The sequence below is a fragment of the Hemicordylus capensis genome, chromosome 2, assembly GCF_027244095.1.
Source record: "Hemicordylus capensis ecotype Gifberg chromosome 2, rHemCap1.1.pri, whole genome shotgun sequence".
Classification (NCBI taxonomy): domain Eukaryota; kingdom Metazoa; phylum Chordata; class Lepidosauria; order Squamata; family Cordylidae; genus Hemicordylus; species Hemicordylus capensis.
This window is the reverse complement of record NC_069658.1, coordinates 169,435,898-169,457,719: the sequence shown is the minus strand read 5'-3', so window position 1 is coordinate 169,457,719 and position 21,822 is coordinate 169,435,898. Positions and strand designations below refer to the sequence as shown.

At 45.1% G+C, this 21,822-nt stretch overlaps 1 protein-coding gene across 2 annotated transcripts in view; it reads left to right on the top strand.

Annotated features, from left to right (window-relative positions):
- The first annotated feature begins 233 nt into the window (after positions 1–233).
- Positions 234–21,822, top strand: part of GSK3B (glycogen synthase kinase 3 beta) — a 156,081-nt gene continuing 134,492 nt past the window's right edge. For both annotated transcript variants that reach the window (XM_053292761.1, XM_053292760.1), the window contains exon 1: positions 234–500. In XM_053292761.1, the coding sequence (XP_053148736.1) occupies positions 413–500 (88 nt within the window). In that variant the 5' untranslated portion in view covers positions 234–412. The remainder of the gene's footprint in view (positions 501–21,822) is intronic.

Here is a 21,822-nt window from a genome sequence, read left to right as displayed (position 1 = left end):
CCGCGGAGGGGAAAAGCCCGGCGCTCACTTCTCCTCTTCCCGCCCCTCCCCCCAGCCTCGCATCGGAAAAGGGGCGGGGGGGTGGGCGGCTGGAGCGTGCAGGGCGGGGTGGAGGCGGCCGCCGCCGCGGGCCCCGGCACTGCTCCTGCCGCTGCTGCTTGCCGCTGCTGCCTGCTGCTGATGGGAAGGGAAAGGATGGCGGCGGCGCCCCTACGATAAAGCGAAGGAAGGAAGGAAGGAAGAAGCGGGGTGGGGGGGGGAGACTCGAGGAGCGGGGGGAGGCCTGGATCTCTACACGCTTCCTCCTCTCTGGCCACCTGAGAGGAAGACACGGCAAAGGAAAGGAAGAGAAGCGAGAAAGGAGGAGAGTTGATCCCGAGGAGGGGAGGGACGACAAAAAAGATTTGAAACCATGTCAGGGCGGCCCAGAACCACCTCCTTTGCAGAGAGCTGCAAACCGGTGCAGCAGCCTTCAGCATTTGGCAGCATGAAAGTTAGCAGTGAGTATTGATTTCCACCCCCACCCACCCCCCACTCCTTTTGCATGCTCCTCTTGATAATAGACCTCGGGCTTTTAAAAGTGGAAATCCGTGACACTTTTATTTTCTGTTCCTGACACTGTCTAAGAAGGGTCAGACCCCGGAGGCCTTGGGTTGCTGCTGGTTCTATATCAGATTGCATCCTTTCTTTCTTCTCCCCCACCCTGCAATGAATGGGCTCGCCCTGTAGATTTCATCTTTAGAAGCAAAATCATCATGCCATTATTATTCACGGCATTTTCTTAAACTGAATTTTAACTTATGGAAACGTTTCTGAAACCAACTAGATATAAATCTCGTATGGCGAGAGAGAGAGATGTGTCTACACTTGGCGATCTTGCTGGATATTTGTGTGTGTGATACTTGGTTTGCTCAGAAGCTGTTGGGAATTTGCCTGGAACCATGTTTCAAGTTCTACTTACTGTAATAAAGTGAATAGGAAATATCCTTAGTGTAATGTTCACTAGTTGGCCATTATCTTGTTTTAGAACATAAGGAGTTTTTCATTGTTTGAGATGGAAAAATGAATCTTTGAAAGAAAGATGTGTGATTCTATTACATTCTAGACAGCAGTGTTGGATATATTTGAGACATACACTTAATTGTCATGTAAATATATTTAATTTTTTTTATGACTAAGCTTCCCTATTATTAGTCAAAAGGAGTATGGTGTTGGAAACCTTCTTGTTAATATAAGTTCAAATCTGTTCTCTTCCCGTTCTAAATATAAATAAAATCAGGTAAGAATTTTACCCAAGGCACTTTGGTATGGTTTCAGAACACTGAGTTTATAATAAGACTTTACACTGGCTGTTATTTGAAATATATATTTTTCTAAAGCTACGGGCACAAAACCACTTGCTTGGGATTCTGTCTGGTCAAGCAAGCTATAGTTTCCTGAGCATTATTGTTGCCTGTGCAAATTTTTATCCATTAACTCCTGAAATACCTTATTCCAGTTGGAGGTTTGAAAACGTTGGAATGTAGGAGGCTTGCAGAAGTTGTGGCCCTCTAAGCTGAACATGTATTGTGGCTTGCCAGGGGCTTGACAACCTCTTGTTTTTAAAGTACCAAAGCCCCTATTGTAGCTTATCCAAGCTCTGTGCTCCACATCACTTTAACTGGCTTTATGGCTATGTGCACCATATTGAGGGTTTGACTGTTCATTTATAATACTGTGGGTAACTCTACGACTGAGTACTAATTTGATTAGTCCCAATTTATTATTGAGAGTAAATTAAAGTTGATCACAGAACTTAAAGCTATATAAAATTGAAGAACTGGGTTTGGAAGTAATTACCAACTATGTTGGAGAGAAGCAGTGGCTTTTTAAATGATGGTATTTTAGTTCTTCACTCAGTATCTTAAAACTACCTGAATTCAAATAGCATTCTGACAGAATTACACTGCACATAACAAGTAACAGTAATGTAGATCACTGTGTATGGCATTTTGCAGGAGAGGAGTCATTCCACCTTCCCTTCCATAGTGTCTCCCTCAGACTACTCAACATATGAAACTATTTTATATGGAGTCAAATGGTTGGTCCATCTAGCTTAGAATTGTCTACACTGACTGATGCTGCGTCTCCAGGATTTCAGGCAGGCATCTCTCCCAGCCCTGTCTAGAAATACCTGGGGCCTTTGCATAGAAAATGTAATGGGTGGGTAGAAGCATCCCCTTGCTGTGTACTGATTTTCCCCAGCAAATGTCCCTCCCCCACCTCATCACTGTTAATTGGTAAACAGATGTTTTGCTGGCATAATATGTAGCGCTATTCCTAACCAAATATTTAATTGATTGGCTAGTCAAAACTGATAGATAAAAAGCTGGATTTACATCTCTTTCAAGTAAAATCTTTGTAGAGGCTGCCTCATCTATCATTAGTTGTATGATGATGTAGATTAGTTTGTCTACTAGAGTATGCTTACATTGCTGTTAATGATGAAGGCAATTCTTAAATCAAGGGTTTTCAACCTTTTTAATAACCTCCTGTCTCAGTTTCAACTTGTGTACCCCTTTAACTCTTTACAATTTTAATGTTTCCTCTTATGGTGACATAAGGCAAGGTACGCCAAAGGTAAACCATTAACATCAATATAATACCTTACAGCAAAACTAATCTTTAAAACTTAACTAAAAATCTAACTTGTGTGAGAGCAATCCTGTCCTCGCACCCCCGGTTCTATACATGCTTACCTGGGCGTAAGCACCATTAAGCACAGTTGGACTTGCTTCCAAGCAAACAGGCTTAGGCTCTGTTGCCCAGCAATTCAGAATTTGAATTTGAAGCCCATCTGCTACAGTTCCTGATCCTACCCCTGAATGGGATGTGGGCAGGCTTCATTCATGGGAACCCCACAGAAATGACCTTCATCTTCATGATGGAAGTGGGATCTAAAAGTAACAAACAGCAAGCCAGCAAGGGCAGTGTGAACTCAAAGAGCAGCTATGTGGGGAGGGAGGGGGTTGGGGAGCCAGCTCCAGCAGCCTGAAAAGCTTTTGGGACTAAAGCAGCCTTTAATGAGGGGAGTGCTTTTGCTTTCTTTGTGGGGTCTGTGGAGTGACATGATGGATGAAGGAAATTTATTTTCATTAAAGAAAATGTGTGATGCACCTATGCATCCCCTGTTGCTGCTATGACCACTTGCTGCTGCCTTTACAGCTGATGTTGATTTGCTCCTGATGATGGCATTTCCTTCTTCTGCCTCCCACTCACCACTGGTCTGCTGCTACCATCACCCCACACCTTCTCTTCCTCCTCTGTAGGACTGCAGCTGATACTGCTTTTCTCCACAGCCATTCTTGGCAGTGATGCTGCTTCGCCTCTCCTCTCCTACTGGTTCTCTGATGTGGCTTCTCTCTCTTCTCCTCACCCAGCACTGACCACCTGATGCTGTTGATTGACTGTTGCCTCTGCCTTGGCATGACAGCTCATTATTTGTGCACACATTCCTTGTGTTGGTGTGGAGGAAGTGTGCAGGTGCAGCCTTAGGATGTGTGCATCATAGGGAACATGGGAAGCTTCCCTATACCAAGTCAGACCATCTCGCTCAGTATTGCCTACTCTGACTGATAGCTGCTCTCCCAGGTTTCAGGCAGGAGTCTCTCCCAGCCCTACCAGGAGATGTCTGGGACCTTTTGCATGCAAGCATGCAGATGCTCTTCCACTGAGCTATGGCCCCATTCTCTAAGGGGAATACCACTTAGTGCTCACATGTAGTCACTCATCCAGATTCAAACCAAGGCAGACCCTGCTTAGCAAAGGGGACAATTCATGCTCCTTATCACAAGATCAGCTCTCCTGGTTGCTGGCAATGTAAGGAGAGGGGTGAGCAGATAGGCAATAGTCCAGGCCTGCTGATGGCAAGTATAGTCCAGTGGAAGACTGGATAGATGTATACTGCAGCATGGGGCCGCTTAAGTGTATGTTGTGGGTTCTGTGTAACTTGTATAATTGTTTTAGGGACCCCTAGGGTACACATACCCTTGGTTGATAACTGCTGTATGCATACTGGTTTTATACGAATAGTCCAGTAAAAGTGAAAAACTAGAAAGAGCATAACTGGTGGTTATGCAATTACCAGTGGACACTACAAATCTTCATGGCATCTCAGCGTACGGCTGCATGGAATTCTCATGATTTTGAGCTATACCTCATAGTGAGTCTGCACCTGTAGTTCCTTCTGAATTTCTCTTGATGCTTTTTGCAGGTCATGGTGATTTTCTTTAAATCTAGGAGCCAGCCCAAGAATTGAGGGGCGAAATAGTGGGCACTTGACAAAAGTAGTGGACAGACGTTGTGATGGGAGGGAGGGTAAATGGCATCCCTTTATCCCCTTTACAAGTAACATATTTAGAACAGAAACAGGGATGCTTAAGGCAACCCCCCCCCAACTCTACTTCTGATTATACTAGTCAGGAGGACTGACGGTAGCACACTTATATTAGGAAGGGGGGAGGGAACAGATCTCATACCTTTTTAACACATTTAAGTTCTGTAAATATTTTGAAAGTGCATTACTGAGCATGCACCCCTCAAAAAGCATTAAAAAGGGAAAGCTGGAAGAAAGGCATTTTCTGTACATGGGGAGAGTGTTCACATCTCATTGTCTCAGCTTCAACAAAAGAATTACTGTTAAGTGGAGGTAAAACATTACTTTAAGAAATTGCCCCTTTTTTGCTTCCCACCTCCCAGGATTCTCTTTCATGCCTGACACTGCTACCACCACTGCTATTCTAGCTTTGCACACCTTGTGTCCCATTGATACCTTTCCTGGGGGACAAAAACCCAGGAAAGTGCAGTGGTGATGGATGGATAGGAAGTGTGCAAACTGGTTGCTTGTGATCAAGCAATAGAGGCACCTGTACTGATGTTTTAAGAGTGCCTGAAGCTGGAACAGCAGCAGTGGGAGATGTCAGATCATGCCCCAGGATGAGAAGGTGGGAGAGGAAAAGGGGCAGCACCTGTTTCCTGATGGGGAAGGAATACCCAAACCAGAATTTCCTCTTCTCCATGCAGCAACAGCAAGCCCAGCTGTTCACAAGGCCGGCCTCCTTACTCACCCGGCCAGCAAGCATATGGTCTCCTCCTCCTCCAAAGATGTGGCAATCAACACCACCTGCCCACCGTTGCCCTTTTCAGGGAAACAAGCAGCTTGCTATCCTTGCCTACAAAGAGCAGCAACAGCCACTCTTGCACCAACTGTCACTCTTGCAATCTGGCTGCTCCTTGCAATATTGCTGCAAGAAAAATGGTAAAGGGGTTGGTTTGTCTACATGGTGAACCTGGTGGGGGGCATGTCAAGGTGGACTTGGGGCAGTGGTAGGGAGAGGAGGTGGTGCAACAGCAGAGAGGAGAATGGGCACTGATGGGGTGAAATTGCTATTGAGAAATCACTAAGCCACTTTTCTCCACTGCTACAGTTTAATTTCTAGGTGCCATAGCTCCCTGATGCCTGGGATTTTTCAAGCCTTGCTTTCTGTACCTGTTTATCTACAACAGGGTTTCCCAACTGATGGAACCCCAGATGTTGCTGAACTACAACTCCCATCATCCCCAGCCACAATAAATTGTATTTGGGTATGATGGGAATTGTATTTTAGCAACATCTGGACTACCACAGGTTGGTAACCCCTGATCTAGAAGAACTCAGGAGCTCCTTTATAGGAAGCTGTGCTTTCCCTGAGGAAAGCTTTCAGAGCAACTTATCCTTCCTTGCACACATCTCCTGCCACACCCTGTCCCATCTTCCACTGGGGTAGTACAGGGTTTGTTTTCCTGTAAAGGGGCTACTTTACTGGAAGCTTGCAGTACTATGTGGAGATACCACGTGGTTGCCTCTGTGTGATGATGGTGCACTTTATTTGGATCCAGAGTCCCTGAACTTCTGTTTTTTGTTACAAAATCTTTATCAAGATCTATATTTATAGATATAGATTTATCAATTATCTATAAGACTACTGGGCTTCAGTTAACCTGGTTCCAGGTTAACTGAAGCTCAGCAGTCTTACAGCTCCATACTAATATGTGGATGATTAATGTAGCCACATATTTGTATATAATTAAGCACATACAGTAGCAACAATCCTTCAGTTTTTCACTGCTGGTAATGGTATCCTCCTATTTTGAATATAGTCTAGATTTTGGATACTGATAATATGAAGAGCTTAAGGCCATTCATAAGGTAGAGCCAATTTAAAAATTGATAAGATATAAATTCTGTAGACTTGGGGAGCCAAAACATAAGAATTTTCGCAAGAGGTTCTCTCAAATGTTCAGAAAAACCCACAGTCTAATATAAACGTGATTTGGGACTCAAAAGTATTTTTTCCACCGTAATCGGAGCCCATCCTAAAATAATGGGTATTGCCCGCATGCCTCAGGTCACAGACAGGAAGTTGTCTCAGCCATCTCTTCCTATGGAGTAGGAGGAGTCCAATTCCCCCAGTTCCTTTCCTGTCTGCCTCAGGAAAACAGCTAGGAGAGAGAGCTCAGTGAGATCCCCTTCTCCACACTTTCTCTTCTCTGCCTCATTCTCCATTCTCAAGACCTCTCCCCCTCTCCTCCTCAAACTTGATTTGGCACTCAAACGTATTTATATATTCTTTCTGTAGAAGAAAAGATTCTCATCAACTTGAGAGCACCATTGCAGTTTCTTCAAGGAATTGGAAAATTTGAGAAATATATTAGTTGGACATCATTATATCACTTTAAGATGTTTTCAGATCATGGGAATGCTGTGGACAGTGTGTGTATTGATCTCGACAAAGCATTGGACAAAGTCTCCCATGATAACTTTGTTGACATGATGATAGAATGTGTGCTGATGATACTAGTGCCAGTTGGATTCACAACTAGTTGAACAACTGTATTGAGTGTTCATTTATAACTCCACATCACACTGGAAGGAGGTATTAAATGGAACATAGGAAGATGCCTTATACCAGTGTTCTTCATTCTAAGATCCAGGGGCCAGTGGAGGCACCCATCAGCCCTAAGTGTGGCTTCCCGACTAATTGTGTTTTGGCCCTGTGTGAAGCCTCAGCCAAAGCTGAATACTTTGCACAGTCCCCCCGTTCAACATGTAGAGATTACCGTCATCACTGTGCTGTGCTGCGTTCTGCCCGACACCAAGGGTGGGGCTCTTTTAAGGGGAACAGAGCCCTCTTGTGCAGTGTTCCCTCTAAGGGTGCACATGTGTGCGCTCACAAGTTGCTTGATGTCCGCTTAGTTAATTTTAAATCCCGCTCAGGTTGACTTGGGAAGGTCCCATTCTGAATGCATGTGCGCAAACACTGCATTGATACTGCTGCCCAGAACAAAACTCATTCCACACATACATGAAAAAGAACACTGCTCTTGAGCCCAAGCATCATCTTAGAATGCGTGCACAGAATGCTAGGAAGTGTAGCACTTCCCAGTGCTGTTGTTCTAGAGCTTTTAAGAGACGGCCCTCTCAGCACTGTGAAAAGCGCAGTACTGTGCGGAGGTCAACACAAAGTCATGACTTTCACATTGAACGCATCTTGCCAGAGTGGCCCGTGCTCGAAAAGTAGTGAAGGTCACTGCTTTAGTATAAGAGCTCTTGGACACTGGAGCAGTCTGCGTTGTACTGTGGTACTCTGCTTCTCTAGAGGTTTTCAGGCAGAGGTTGGTAGCTATCTTTCAGGAATGCTGTGGCAGATTCCTGTACTGAACAGGAGGTTGGACTAACAGACCTCCAAGGTCTCTCCCAATTCTAAGTTCTATTATTCTGTAACCTCAGGCCAGAGTAAAACTTGCATGTGTAAGAAACTGTCAGTATACTCAAGACTACAAAAAAGGGTAATACTGTATAAAATTAACATATTGAAGAAAATAAAAAATGGCTATATTCAACTTCTTTCATTTGAACTGTAGGAATTAATATTTTTGTAATACTAAGAACCTTAGTTTTCAGTGTATAAATTCATAATGCCTTTCTGTGTAACACTGTAACTTCCAGTTGACCCAGTTGGATATCACAAGTCTTTATGTGTTAAACATTATAAATAATGCATCCTCTAGAGTATATTCATAGTTTTTAACAAACTATGTAAAATGTTGGTAATTGCTTAATTTGTTTGCACTCTTGCCACACTGTATGACTGACTGTTTCTGCTCAGCAACTCTTTGGGGATACACTCCTTCACCACCACCACTACTTTGGACTAGGTCACTAAGGTTCCTAGTTCTCAAATTAGGAAATGATCAGCTGGAACCTGCTATTTCTCATCCATACTTTTCACCATGGTGTGTTGCTGAAAGTCGGATTCAACCCCCAAAGTAATCTGTCAAGCACTGTCCCTACCTGTAAGGGCATCAAGGTTGCATACCTGCCCCACTTGTATTCAACTTCTATGTAAACACCATGGTGGGCCACTTAAATAACCTGGACTTCCACCCCCACCCCACAAGCTTGCAGAGAAACACATCTCCATCCTGCTGTACACAGACAATGCAGCAATTCTTTCTAAGACCCCTATAGGACTTAGAAGAGCACAGAGGACCCTCGCCCGATACTGTAAAGAGGACCAGTTGGAAATAAACTACCATAAAACTAAAATCAAATTGCCAGGAGACCAAAGACACACTCCTTGTGCATAAACAGGGTACAGTTGAGCAGGTCTATTGCTTCAAATACCTGGGGGTGGTCTTTCGCATCTGGCACCAGGAAGGCCCATGGCAACTATGTTGCCCAAAACACCCAGAGGAATGCTGCTGCCATCTTAAAATTCTTCCAGACAAAAGGAGGCCACTATGTACCTGCAGCCCTCAAACTATTTGAAGCAAAGTCACTGGCACAGTGTCTCCCATCATGGCCACTCTGAATCTTGACCAGTCCAAATTCCTCAGAGCAGTATTCCAGGTACCTCACTGTGTCTCCGATGTTGGTTTGTGGCTGGAGGCAGGCCTGGTGAAAGTGGAGGCCAGAGTATGGTTAATACATAGGGAGTTGGGGAGGTTGTTAGGGAGGAGAGCTGGTCTTGTGGTAGCAAGCATGACTTGTCCCCTTAGCTAAGCAGGGTCTGCCCTGATTGCATATGAATGGGAGACTTGATGTGTGAGCACTGCAAGATATTCCCCTCAGGAGATGGAGTTGCTCTGGGAAGAGCAGAAGATTCCAAGTTCTCTCCCTGGCTTCTCCAAGATAGGGCTGAGAGAGATTCCTGCCTTAGAGAAGCCGCTGCCAGTCTGAAGACAATACTGGGCTAGATCGACCAATGGTCTGACTCAGTATATGGCAGCTTCCTATGTTCCTAATACTCAATTTTTGGCTAAGACTAACCTTCCCAATGGGCCTAGTCCCCTTAATGCTGGAGGGTGGTTACCAAACTATCTGTAGGTGAACCCTGCTGGTGAAATTAACATCACTTGGGCTCCCCCACCCCACTGCTTTCCCTGGGTTATGAGCAGGCCAGGACATCTCTTAAACAGCGTATAATGGATGCAGAGCACCAAACTGACTTAGACAGGGCCCCAAACCTCTCTATCACTGAAAGCCAAAAATACATAGTGGCACCTGCTGTATATCTAACGCAGCAAGAGACCCCTGACCACAGAAAAGCCTTCACCCTAGCTCACTGCAGTGCCCCCCCCCCTTCGGTTGTGTTGGATGGGAGATACAAGAAAACCCTCCCCCCCACTTCCTGGAATCCCTGTGTCCATGTGATGCTGGGCAAGTTGAAACTACTGAGCACATCCTCCTACACCGCCTCTTCTACAGAGACATCCGCAGTACTCTCATTTTCCCACTGCTTACAAGATTGCAAAATATTGTTAGAGAAAGCACATGCTTGACGTTTTCTAGCCCATTTCTGTGTGTTGCTTGATTGGTCCACAAAGCAGAGTGTTGCTTTTCCAGTCAAGTGTGGTGATGTTCAGTGAGGCAGTCCCTATCTAAAGGCATGCTTATTATAGTCTAGGGCAGGGGTGTCAAACGGTGGTCCTTTTGCTGTTTTTGGACTACAACTCCCATCATCCCCAGCCACAGTGGTCAGTAGCCAGGGATGATGGGAGTTGTAGGCCAACATCTGCAGGAGGGCCACAGTTTGACACCCCTGGTCTATGGATCTTAAAGTGGTGATGCTTCCTTTTGATTTGCTTCCATGTTTGTGTATGCACAAACAAGAGAGCAAATTCTGGTGGTCTCCTATCTTGGGTGTGGCAGCGTTCTTCCCTTTGGGCTTTCCTAGTCTCAATTTGGTAATCTTGTTGAAACACCAGTTTGACAGTATTTGCTTCTCATCGGTTGGACCCTGTGATGCTCCTCCTATACTGTCTACATTGACTTTTATTTTGTTCTTTCATCCATCACAGGACCCCCCCCCCCAAAAAAAGCATTTCATTACTCTTAAAATCCTTGTGTGGTCTGCCCTTATTTCCTATTATCTTCCTGCCTATGGTAGCCAATCTTTTAACATTACCACTTTCAGCTGCCCCAAGACAGGATTTTTTTGTGATTTAAATTTTCAAGAGGAAAGAATTTTAACTCCGTGATCTGTCATTGGTTGAACTGAACATTTCCACTTATTTTTTAGATACGTAATCAGTTAAAGTTGGGCTGGTCGGGGCAGGGGCATTTAACAGTCTCACTTTGGATTCTGTCTCAGATGTGGATGTGGGCTGGAGATGAGATTAAAACTCCCTAGGGTATGGGGAGAGGGAGGGAATGAAGAGCAAGAGCTGAACATACTAACCAGTCCTGGTAGTAACCCTGCTAGCTCTTGTTTACTCCCTGTGAATCTGTCAATTTGCTGCAAAGCTAATATTCACAGCCCAGCTGCCAGGCTGCAACTCATGCCTTCTCTCCAGAGGTTCCATTTTGCTTCACAGGCAATATAATTTGCCCAAGGCCAGCACATGAGCAGCAGTGGGAGAGGAAATAGTGCCAGCACACACAGGAGAGTTCCATGAGCCTTGGCACCCGAATCATGCAGGGAAGTAGGTATGTATTCAGGATGAAAGCAACTTGCTGTATTGTTATTGCCACCTTTGCACAAATCCAAAGAAAATTAAACCCCCCTTTCCTCTATGAGGGAGGATAAGAGTGGTTTCTCTCCCTGACAATGTCTTGAGGAAGAACTTGAAAGGTAAGAAAAGTGGCACAGCACATATCCTGAGAGGGAGGGAGAAACCCTCTTTCCCAAAAAAAATCACAATTAAAGCAAAAGAAGATACTTTTTCACCCTAACCACAGGCCAGTCACATTTGTAGTCAGCAAAATAAAAATATCCGACAGCCAAAGAGAAAAATTTTACCACACAGGCATTTCTACCTGCTCCAAAGTCTCCTGTCCATTCTCCATTGGTTCTGTGCAGCAAAATATTTGTATGGACTTGCCTATAATATTCTCTGTGTGATTCATAGCCCTGGTCTTTCCCATTCTTATTTGGGGTTGAGAAAATTCAATTGCTAAAAATTCATTGTTTCATAAAATTCATTAGTAACAATGAATGGATAACAATGCCGTAATAGGCAAACTTGGCAATTCCAAAGCTGAATATCTCTCAGGTGATTATCCTTAGGAAATGTGTGAGATAGAGCATATATGTTTTGTTGATTACACATAAGCTTTGCATTTATTTCAGTAGAACATTTAAACTACATTGAGTGTCTGTTGATCCCCTCTCCCCCAAACCAAATATCTCAGTTGAACTACTTTGCTGCTTGAAAAACATTGACAGCATGGGAAGCTAATATAGTGGGGGTTTTCACTGGCTGACATCCATACCAAACTCTGCACGGGCAGATTGGGGGAGAGCCAATTTTTTACTCTCCTTACCCTGGAAATCCACTGTGCTTCCTGAAAATAGGTCCCTTAGGGTCACAGGCAGTTGATGCTGAATATATTGTAGTAGGATCGGACTTCACGGCTTTGTTGCCAGATTTGGCTTTTTTAAAACCAAATTTTGGGTTATGGCCCATTTGACTCACGAGTATACCCCTTAGGTTCTGGCCACAATGCTTCACAGCTGGATTCTATGAATTAAAGTTTGACTACATTGAACCCACAGTTTGTGGACCCCTGATTTAACAAGTTAGTTGCCATCTCCAACTGGAAGCAAAGCCCTAAGGTGCAACTGAAGTTCATAACTTATCATTTTCACCTTCACTCTTGAAATGTTTGCCTGGACTATCCCGAGGATAGGTTCTTCATTTATTTACTTACCTTACTCTGAAGAGTACAGTGTACACTGGTGGTGCATAGACAACTTGTTTGAAATAACAGTTATATATATGTATTCATGTGTATCTTGTGGTGGGGGCACAGCCCCACCCCACCCCCCAGATTGAGCCAGTACCCCCCACTGCAAGCCAATCCCACTGATTCAGTGGGGTTTGGGTTGCAATCTTTGACCCCATTGCCCTTGGAAAAGCCCTGCGTGGGCCCCATATATATACAATTACCAAAACTGTTTAAGATTTCTGTAACTAGGGATCTGAAATTTTTGGCTTAGCTCAGTAGCAATCCATTACTTGTAGTCCTCTCCAATCCTTTCTGAACCTTTTCTGGTACACAGACAGAGGGCTTAGGAGACAGGCTGGTCTTCTGTCACTTGCAATGGTAAGAATAAGTGGGAGCCCCCTCCTACTGCTCAGAAAGGATTCCTGCTGTTCCTTGCCGTCTAAAAAATGCCAGTGGGAATGAGAAACCTGGTGTCCTGCTTTCTTGGGGGCTGGGGGCACTTGCCACTAGCAAGCTGGCAAGTTAATTTGCAGATGCCTACCTATAACATGTTTTTAAAGGTTAGTAGTTATTGGAAATAGGTTTAGAGGTGCCGCTGTACCTGATTGATCAAAGGTGTGGCTCTATTAAAAATGCAGCCATGATTAATACCGGACTTGCTCCAAGACAACATTTTGCTCCCGTTGCTCTCTGATGTTGCTGTCTTTGGAGGTGAGCAGTTTCTCATCTTTGGGCATCTCTCCCATCAGGAAGATTTCAAGGCATCTGGGGTACTCTCCCATTTCCTGATGAGACATAGGAACATAGGAAGCTGCTATATACTGAGTCAGACCATTGGTCCATCTCGCTCAGTATTGTTTACACAGACTAGCAGCAGCTTCTCCAAGGTTGCAGGAAGGAATCTCTCTCAGCCCTATCTTGGAGATGGGAGGGAACTTGGAACCTGCTCTTCCCAGAGTGGCTCCATCCCCTAAGGGGAATATCCTACGGTGCTCACACTTCTAGTCTCCCTTTCAAATGCAACCAGGGCAGACCCTGCTTAGCTAAGGGAGCAAGTCATGCTTGCTAACACAAGACCAACTCTCCTTTCTCTTCCACTTCTTGCTGCATGAAGCCATCCTTAGGGAGTGAGTGGAGTTTGTTCTTTTTCATGTTTCAGGGAGCTGTTGGAGCTAAAAAGAGCACATAAGACTCCTATTCTGCTGCTTCCAGGTTCCCATTCCACTTGCTTCAGAGGCCCGTTCATCATTGTAGGGATCTCCAGGGCATCCTTCAGATTGCTGATGGGAGGAGCACTGGAGGCACAAGAGTAGTAACACTTTTGTACTGCTTTTGATCCTGCTGGCACTGACTGCACAAGGATTGATACTGCTCTCCTCAAGGGGGCACAATTGTGGGTGGTGGTTAGAGTAGCTAGTCATGGGCAGAGTGGGGTGCTGTTTATCCATCTGTGAGTGGGGAAGGAGGAAGGCTTGGAGGGACCATCAAATTTCCACTTGTTGCATACCTAATCCCTAGGCTCTTATTTGGGAGCTGGAGAATCAAAAGATGCCCTGCTTCCCATATGTCGGCTAGACACTTCCTTGCTGTTTCAAGGAACAGGCCATGTTCTCCACACATACCCAAGTCTTTTGGAGGATGAAAGGCAGTCAGCATCTATCTTTGGAGCTGTGGGGAATCTGCTGATGGGATGGGAGTGGGGAGCTGCAGTTGTTAAAATCTCAGTGGCATAATCTGTGTAGTTGCCTGTCTTTTTGTGATGACATGCTTGTCAGTGAAAATCAGATGAATGATAGTTCTTAAAGCCCTTTATAACAGAGTCATTTAAAGCTATTAACCTCAACCCTCATCTAAAATTTGGTTCTGACCCGCTTTTGATATATGGGGATATTAACAGAATGCATGAAATGGTAGTCATTAAACACTTTCAGCCATACCTCACTTGCAATACAGCGCTATTAATGGTGGACTATATTACGACTAAACCATCACATGGCTGTGTCTATTTTGAATAGAAATTGTAGTTCTATGCCATTTTAATATATTAGAAGACTAAAATTTGAGTGATGGTAGTAGTTAAAATCAGAAAGTTTGGAGCCTGTGTGTGATTGTTTAAATTTAGGATTTGTATAAGCTACTCTTTGGTAGTAGCTTCTAGGTCAGTGTTTCTCAAACTTTTTGGAGTCAAGGACCGCTAAATTCTTCGTGCAGAGTTTCAAGGACCGCTACATTCTTCATGCGCAGTTTCCTGGACCAGCAGTTAGTAAAGGGGTTGGTTTCAAGTCTATCTATCTATCTATCTATCTATCTATCTATCTATCTATCTATCTATCTATCTATCAGACTTCTATACTGCCCCAAACATGCATCTCTGGGCAGTTTAGAATGAAAATAATATAAGCATTAAAATAATTAAATTTGGAATCTTTTGCAAACATGGAATATTAGGGGTTCTTAACCTTGGGTCCCTCAGTTAAACTCCCATAACCCCCAACAACAATGGCATTTGGCCATTATGGCTGGGGATTATGGGAGTAGAAGTCCACCAACATCTGGGTACCCAAGGTTGAGAACCCCTGAATCTAAAAGCCTGGGTGAACAAATTTGTCTCCAGTATGTCTTCAGTATGTGTGGGGTGGGGGTGGAGGTGCTTCTGATTACTCAGTGGAGAGGGTATGTTGGGCCATTAGAAAAATTCAAAAGCTACATGGGGCCAATGAAAACAACATACAAGCAAGCCCCACTGATGCAAAAGGGAAACAGCGTTCCCTCTCAAGGCGCCTTGACCACAACAGGCAGCTGGGTTTCAATCAACCAACCTTTGGCTGCAAATAATGAGCATGCAAGAACCAGCAGCCCTTCAAGTGGCGCCCACTGCCATACTTTTTCCTCCATGCCCCCGCACTGCATACAGTTTGAAGCTGTAAAGATAGGGAATAAGATAGCTGTAGGAAGATCTCAGCAGCACATGGAGGCAAGGCACAAGAAGGGTCCCATGCCTCCGTGATACTCTTCCTCTTCCGTGCCATGTGCAAAATTGAGGAAGTGAGTGCCTTGATTTCAGTTGGGGGTGGGGGGGGTTGACTCCCAGTCAGGGACCGGCACTCAAGCCTTCGGGGACCGGCAGCGGTCCAGGGACCGGTGGTTGAGAAACACTGTTCTAGGTTAATCTTGAAAGTGTATACATCAGAAGGACATAAAGTAGCCAGTCCTCACTATACAGATATATAATATAATATAAAAACATCTACTGTATCTGTACATGGGATCATGACTTCAGCTACTTCTGTATTGCAAACATAGGTTGATTTTATTGGTTTTGCACACACAACTCTTAGAATTATGTTGTGGCAATGCTTTGAAATGTGTAGTTCCTGCAACAGTAAGGTTGTGTCCAGATGGCTTCTGCTCTGGGATTAAATGAAATGCCAACTGCTCTATTGTCACCAGTAGTGAGAACCTCATACTTAGGACTGGACCAGTCTTGTTGCTTGGAAAATGTGTGCAAAAGACTTAAGAAATAGGTCAGATCTGCATAGTATCAAAGCTCTCAGCATTGTGGGTGGGGCAGGTAAAAAGAAAATTCTAGTAGAAGACTTTCTCAAATTGCAACTATCTGATATGGTTCAGCTAGGTAGGGGACATGCCTCTCAGATGTCGTGTGCACCATCTAGTAGGTGCCCATGACACTTTCAGAACCTCCAGCCAGGGTCTGCAGATTTTTAGTTTGACTTCTAGTAGCCTTGGTTTTCTCATATGCTGCTCTCCCAAGGCAAAACAAAGATGCTCCTTTTTGCAAAGCCGGAACAAGGCATTTGCTTACCCTAAGCAAAGTGATGTAATTTTTTACCTTACAACAACATGGAAGTTGATGGATTCGGACAACATGCTTGCCAGGATAGCACGCTTCCTATCTTCCTTTCTAGGCAGTTGTGTTAACCAGCTTTGTATTTAACAGGGTCCTGCTATCCCTTCCTGAATGAAACAACTTACTTATAGCTTTCTTGAGATGCAGTCTGATCATGTGTACATTTCAGGCTGTAGGATTAGTGTTATTGTTGAAAGGAGGGTGGCATTTGTGTTTCATACTGTAGCTATGGCCATCTGCCTTTTGTAATGGTTTGGGTAACCATTTCCTCCCCTTCACCAAATTGCCAAATAGCTGTGCGGTACTGTTCCCTGAGAGACTTGGGGCTTTCATTTTAACCCCTGCGACTTGAAGCATCACAAAATATATGCCACGGAGGAATTTTCTGATATTAAAAATACATGTTTAACAGTTAATAGTTAAAATCATCATTCATTGCACCCCTGTGATTTCTGTACCTTAGGCAGCTGCCTAGCTCACTTACCTCTTGTCCTGGCTCTGCTCCTTGCCATCTTTGTTACCCTCCTCTGAACCTGGTCCAGCTTATCAATACTGTGCCACATGTATCTACCTGTATCACTTTAAAGTGCAGCATGAACTTGCATAACTAGGGGAGATGATGTTCCAACTCTGTGAACTGGATCAAAGTACTTTAGTGTGGACACCCAAGAGGAAATGAGTCTGAGACAAATATCTTCTGTCCATATATTGGGTGTGTGTGTGTTTGTAATGCTTGGGAAGACCTTTGAAGATGAGCCTAAGGAACTGAATAATATAGTTTATTCAAACGTGTGTGTGTGAAATTGAAAGAAAGGAAGGTTTCCTTTAGAGGATGGTAAATATCTCAGTTTAATGCATTATCAGTTTTATGGATTATTTTAGAGACATCTGTGTTTGGATCTCCAAACTGAAGGAAAGGAGCACATGTAGTTCCATGTGGTAGCTCTTCTCTCCTGTAGTGGAGCTACAGAATTGTGTGTGCAGTCCTGTAGAAGGCTGAGGTCCTGCACTTGAAGGCTGAGGATGCCGCCAGCCCTCTCAGGGTTACTGCAGCGACTACTACCTGTTTACGGATGTGAAGACTTCTGAGTTTCCTTGCATACAGTGTAACTTAATAGCCAAATCCAAAGCAAGCATAATCTTGAGACATGGAGCTTTATCATGGGAATCTCTCTCTCTTTCTCTCTCGTGCTCTCTCTCTCTCTCAAATAAAATAATCAGGTGACTTTTCAATGACTAACTATTACAGTCAAGATTACCATCCTACATAAACAGGTGTGAGTGGAAGGATAAGCAACAGCAGCCTAGGACATTACTGTAAGAAGCCTTAGATGGCCTCTGTGATCAGTAAGAGATTTCTGTTTTATCAAGGTGAAGTACCTGAATGAAATCCTCAGCATAATGACTGACTATAGCCCAATCAGCAGACACTGATTGTGACATGGGCACACAAATATTCATTAGGATAGTCAGTTCAGGAGTTCTATAAGTTTCTGTACCCATTCTTAGACATGAGGTCCAAAGATTCTGAAGTGGGTTTCTCTGCAGGGGGCAAAAAAGGGCAATTATTTGTTGCCCTGGGTGTTTTAGCTTCCCACCCTTTCTGATGATTCTAAAAGTGCTTGCAGGAATTGATGAGCATCAGAAAAATGCTTTATTCCGAGCCTCCGCCATTCAGGTTCTACTCTTAGTGTGTCTTTCTAAGCCATTGCCACAAAGTTGCTCGCCACTGCCAGAGTAATCCAGGTTAGAAACATGTTTGCATTCTTCCAGAAAGGGCTGGACACTAGTCCAAAGTGCATATGCATTAAAAGTTGGACTTCTCCTTGGCAGATGCTACCTTTTGGGAGATGGGTTCTCTAGAGTGTTCCAGGCTTACCTCTAAGGTGCATGTGTGTGCATACCAACTCCCAGGCCCCCATGCAGCCACATCTGGCAGGTGCCAATTGCCTGGCACCCCATTTCCTTGGCCAGGAAGGGAAGCATTGCCTCATTTCTCCCTCTCCCTGGCTGGCCCGACCTCCGTGCCACCTCAGTATCCCCCATCCCCCGGCTGGGCCTCGGCTGCCTCCTCCAGCTGGAGGAGGCGGTGGTTCTCCACTGGCAGCCCAGAGAGAGTGGGGTAAAAAAAGGTAAAAATTTGCACGTGGCGCTTTGCGCGATGCATTAGTTATTTCTGGAGGTCTGGGGAAATTTTTTGGTAAAAGGTTCCATGTGTGTAGTGCCACCCAGAACAAAACACTTTCCATTCACTGGTGATAAAAATTAGAACAGTGGAGTCCTCTTGCCTTAAGGGATGTTTGGAGGTGAATAGGATTTGGTTTTGCTTTGGGACTTGCACCCTGAACTGTGCTTTTACACACCTATGAATGCCCTTTTGTGTCCAAGGGGAGGAAAGATTTTCTGCGCTCGTACACATGACATCCTGGCCGCCACTTCGGAGGGTTGCAAGGAAGGCAGGAGCTTGCCTGCCTTCCTGGCAGATGAGTGATGGCTGTTCTTGCCTTTGCTGTGCCACGTGTCCACATGAACATAGAAGGCAAGAGCCAGGAGTGGAAGGACTTCACCCTCTTCGCCTGGGGCAGAAAGTCGGGCTATCAGGGGCAGGAGCGCTGAGACTGGGACCAATCCTGGTGTTCCACACAAGCAGCCTAGCCCAGGTTGGGCTGTCCTAGCCTGGGTTAGGCTGCTCGAGAGAAAAGCCTTACTGTCTTGCTTGTATAATTTTCTTCTTTGTGGTCTCTGTGCTCTTCATACTCGTATATGGGTTTCTTCTGTGCCTGTGCAGAGCCTTCGGAGAAAATTCCAAAGCCTTTCCTCAGCATTTTTTGTGGTAATCTGCCCCCTCTGGGTGTTCCTTGTACAAGTGTGATTTGCACATTCTCCTTCTGTTCTCTATTGACTGCCACTTTAGTAGCCTCATTGAGAACTCTTCACTTTGCCTTACATGGGGTGGGGGGCGGGGAGAGGAGGGGGAAGAAGAAAAACTTGTTTCATTTTTCTTCTATTCTACCTATTTCCCCCCCACTTCCTTCTGTTGAGTCTGCATTTATATTTCTACCATATTTCCCCCACACTTTCCTGCTTATTTCCTTTCTCTCCTTTTTGAGGGGATTATTTCTCTTATTAAACTTACTTTTACAGCTAGCAAAGTAACATTTAAAAGGTGTTCATCCTGCTCTGCCAAACCTTTATCAGTCAGGCATGGTCCATGCCTTCTTTGCGTTGAGTGGTGCCAGACAGCACCTCAAATTCATGAGGCAAGTGAGGTGGAATTGCTCCTCTTGCCTTCAGGCTGTCTTGTGGGAGAAGGCATTTTTGGCTGTGACCTTTTCAACCACACAGGGGGAACAACCACTGGCACAGAAGAGATAGTTCCCGCTGTCTGCTTCTGGAGCCATGTAGGTTATCTCAGCTCTTGGCTTCAAAATCCATGGTATTGCCTGACCTTGTACCAATTACAGAGCAAGTTCCAGCTTGGAACCTCTTTGTTCCTGCCTCATTTGACTTATCAGAGGTACATGTAATGCCTCAATAGCCATTGATCCTGGTCAAAACTTCTGTGAAGGCAAAAAAAAAAAAAAAAAAAGCCTCAGTCAGGAGTCTACAAATTTTGGTTTGGTGCACTCACCAAATACCTTATTTGTACTGACCACCCCTTCCCCAACCCCAGTTTTGGTCAATGTCTTGCTCCAGTGCACAGGACTGAGAAGGAATGCCTTAATCCATTCACTTTTTCTATAGTAAAGGTAAAGTTTGCGGTCGAGTCGGTGTTGACTCCTGGCACCCACAGAGCCCTGTGGTTTTCTTTGGTAGAATACAGGCGGAGTTTACTATTGCCTCCTCCCGTGCAATATGAGATGATACCCTTCAGCATCTTCCTATATCACTGCTGTCCAATTTAGTACCAGCAGGGATTCGAACCGGCAGCCTTCTGCTTGTTAGTCAAGCATTTCCCTGCTGTGCCACTTAAGGTGACTTTTCTATAGTGGCTAGCTCTAAATTCTCTCTTTGGCTTCCAGCTTAGCATTGTGCCAGGGTGGGAAGGAATTCAAAAATATTTAGAAAACAACCAGACTTACTCTTTTTTTTTAGTTCAATGTGGTCTATTGGCATTTTTTACTTTTGTTCTGGGACTGTTGTGATCAATCGTATCAAGATTGATACCAGGCGCCAGAATATCGCTCACCCTTGGTGGAAGCTGAGCCTTCTTGCAGTGCGTGGCGCCGGGACTCTGGCTCATGCGATCGATACCACGTGGATTATCGGTCTGACTACTTGGACTATGCTCAATCCCGCTATGGGTCCGGCTACTCGGAGGGTCCCCTGTATGGGAAACCTGTGACGTTAAGGGGTTCGTGTGAACCCCCCTCACACTTGGAAGGGAGGCCGCGTTCCCGCTCACCGCAACGCTCCCTGAGGGATCGTAACGAGCATCACGAACAACCCACTTCGGTTCCAGTGTTGCATCAGGCCACTTTGCCTGTACAAATATTGCCAACAGAACATTCCACTTTGATACCGGACAATCCAGATAGCAAACTGGGCTAACTTTCAGGTTCGACACCTGTAACGCAAGACCCTCTGGCTCCCCCGGAGCCCGAATATAAAAGCGATGCTAGCTCCGAGGACTCTGAGGTTGTTTCCCTGGCCTCGTCCCCGCTTGACATACAGTCTGACTTGAAGCCTTTCTCCCCATTGGAGAACTTCAAACTGTACTCTGCTTATGTGACCCAAATGGCGTTGGCCTTGGGTGTAAACTTCTGTAACCAGAAAAAGGGAGAACTGGACCCTTTGTTCAGCCTTATCAACTTGGAGGCCAAGGTACTGGCAGCTCTGCCCCTGAATTCAGCATTGCTGAAGGTGATGCAGGCTCACTGGAAAAAGTCTGCAACGCTTTCTCAGCCCAACAGGTGTTTAGAGAACTTCTATAGGGTGCACCTACAGGATGATATGGCCTTTTTGAAAAATTATCCCACCTCAAATTCTATTGTCGTGGAGGCTTCCTTGCAAAAGACCAGAGGTCACATCCAGTCTACACCGAGTGACAAGGAAGGTAGAAAATTGGACTCCTTCGGGAGGAGGCTGTATTCAGCCCTCCACTTGAAGGTGGCCAATTATCAGGCGTATAATGCCCAATATAACCACTTTTTGTGGGAGAAGGTGAGTCCTTTCTTAGATCTCCTCCCACAGGACAAGAGGGATCTGGCAAAAGCATTTTTCTGTGAGGCCATTCAGGTGGCAAAACAGGAACTTCATTCGGCCCAACAAATGGTGGAATGTGCGGCCAAGGTGATGGCCACATCTGTGGCGCTCAGACAACACACTTGCTGCCTCATCTGGACTTAATTATGAGGCCCGTGCTAGGGTCAAGGATCTGCTCTTTGAGGGCTCTAGTCTCTTTTCAGAACAGACTGATGACACGCTCCAGAAAGTTCAGAAGTTGAGGAGCACAGCATGTTCTATGTTGTATGCTTCACTGACTACCAAACTGCAGGAAACTATCAGGTGGTCAGAAGACCACCTATCAGACACAGAAGGTCCATCCCCAGCAACAGTCGCGCTCGGAATGGTCCTTTCGTGGTAACAAATTCCAACCAAGATACAAGACAGGTGGCCAGTCCAGTAAGCTGGCCTTTCAGAAACGACGCCCGAATATCTCCCAGAAGAAGCAATGACCCGGGGCGCTTCAGGAATGGCCAGG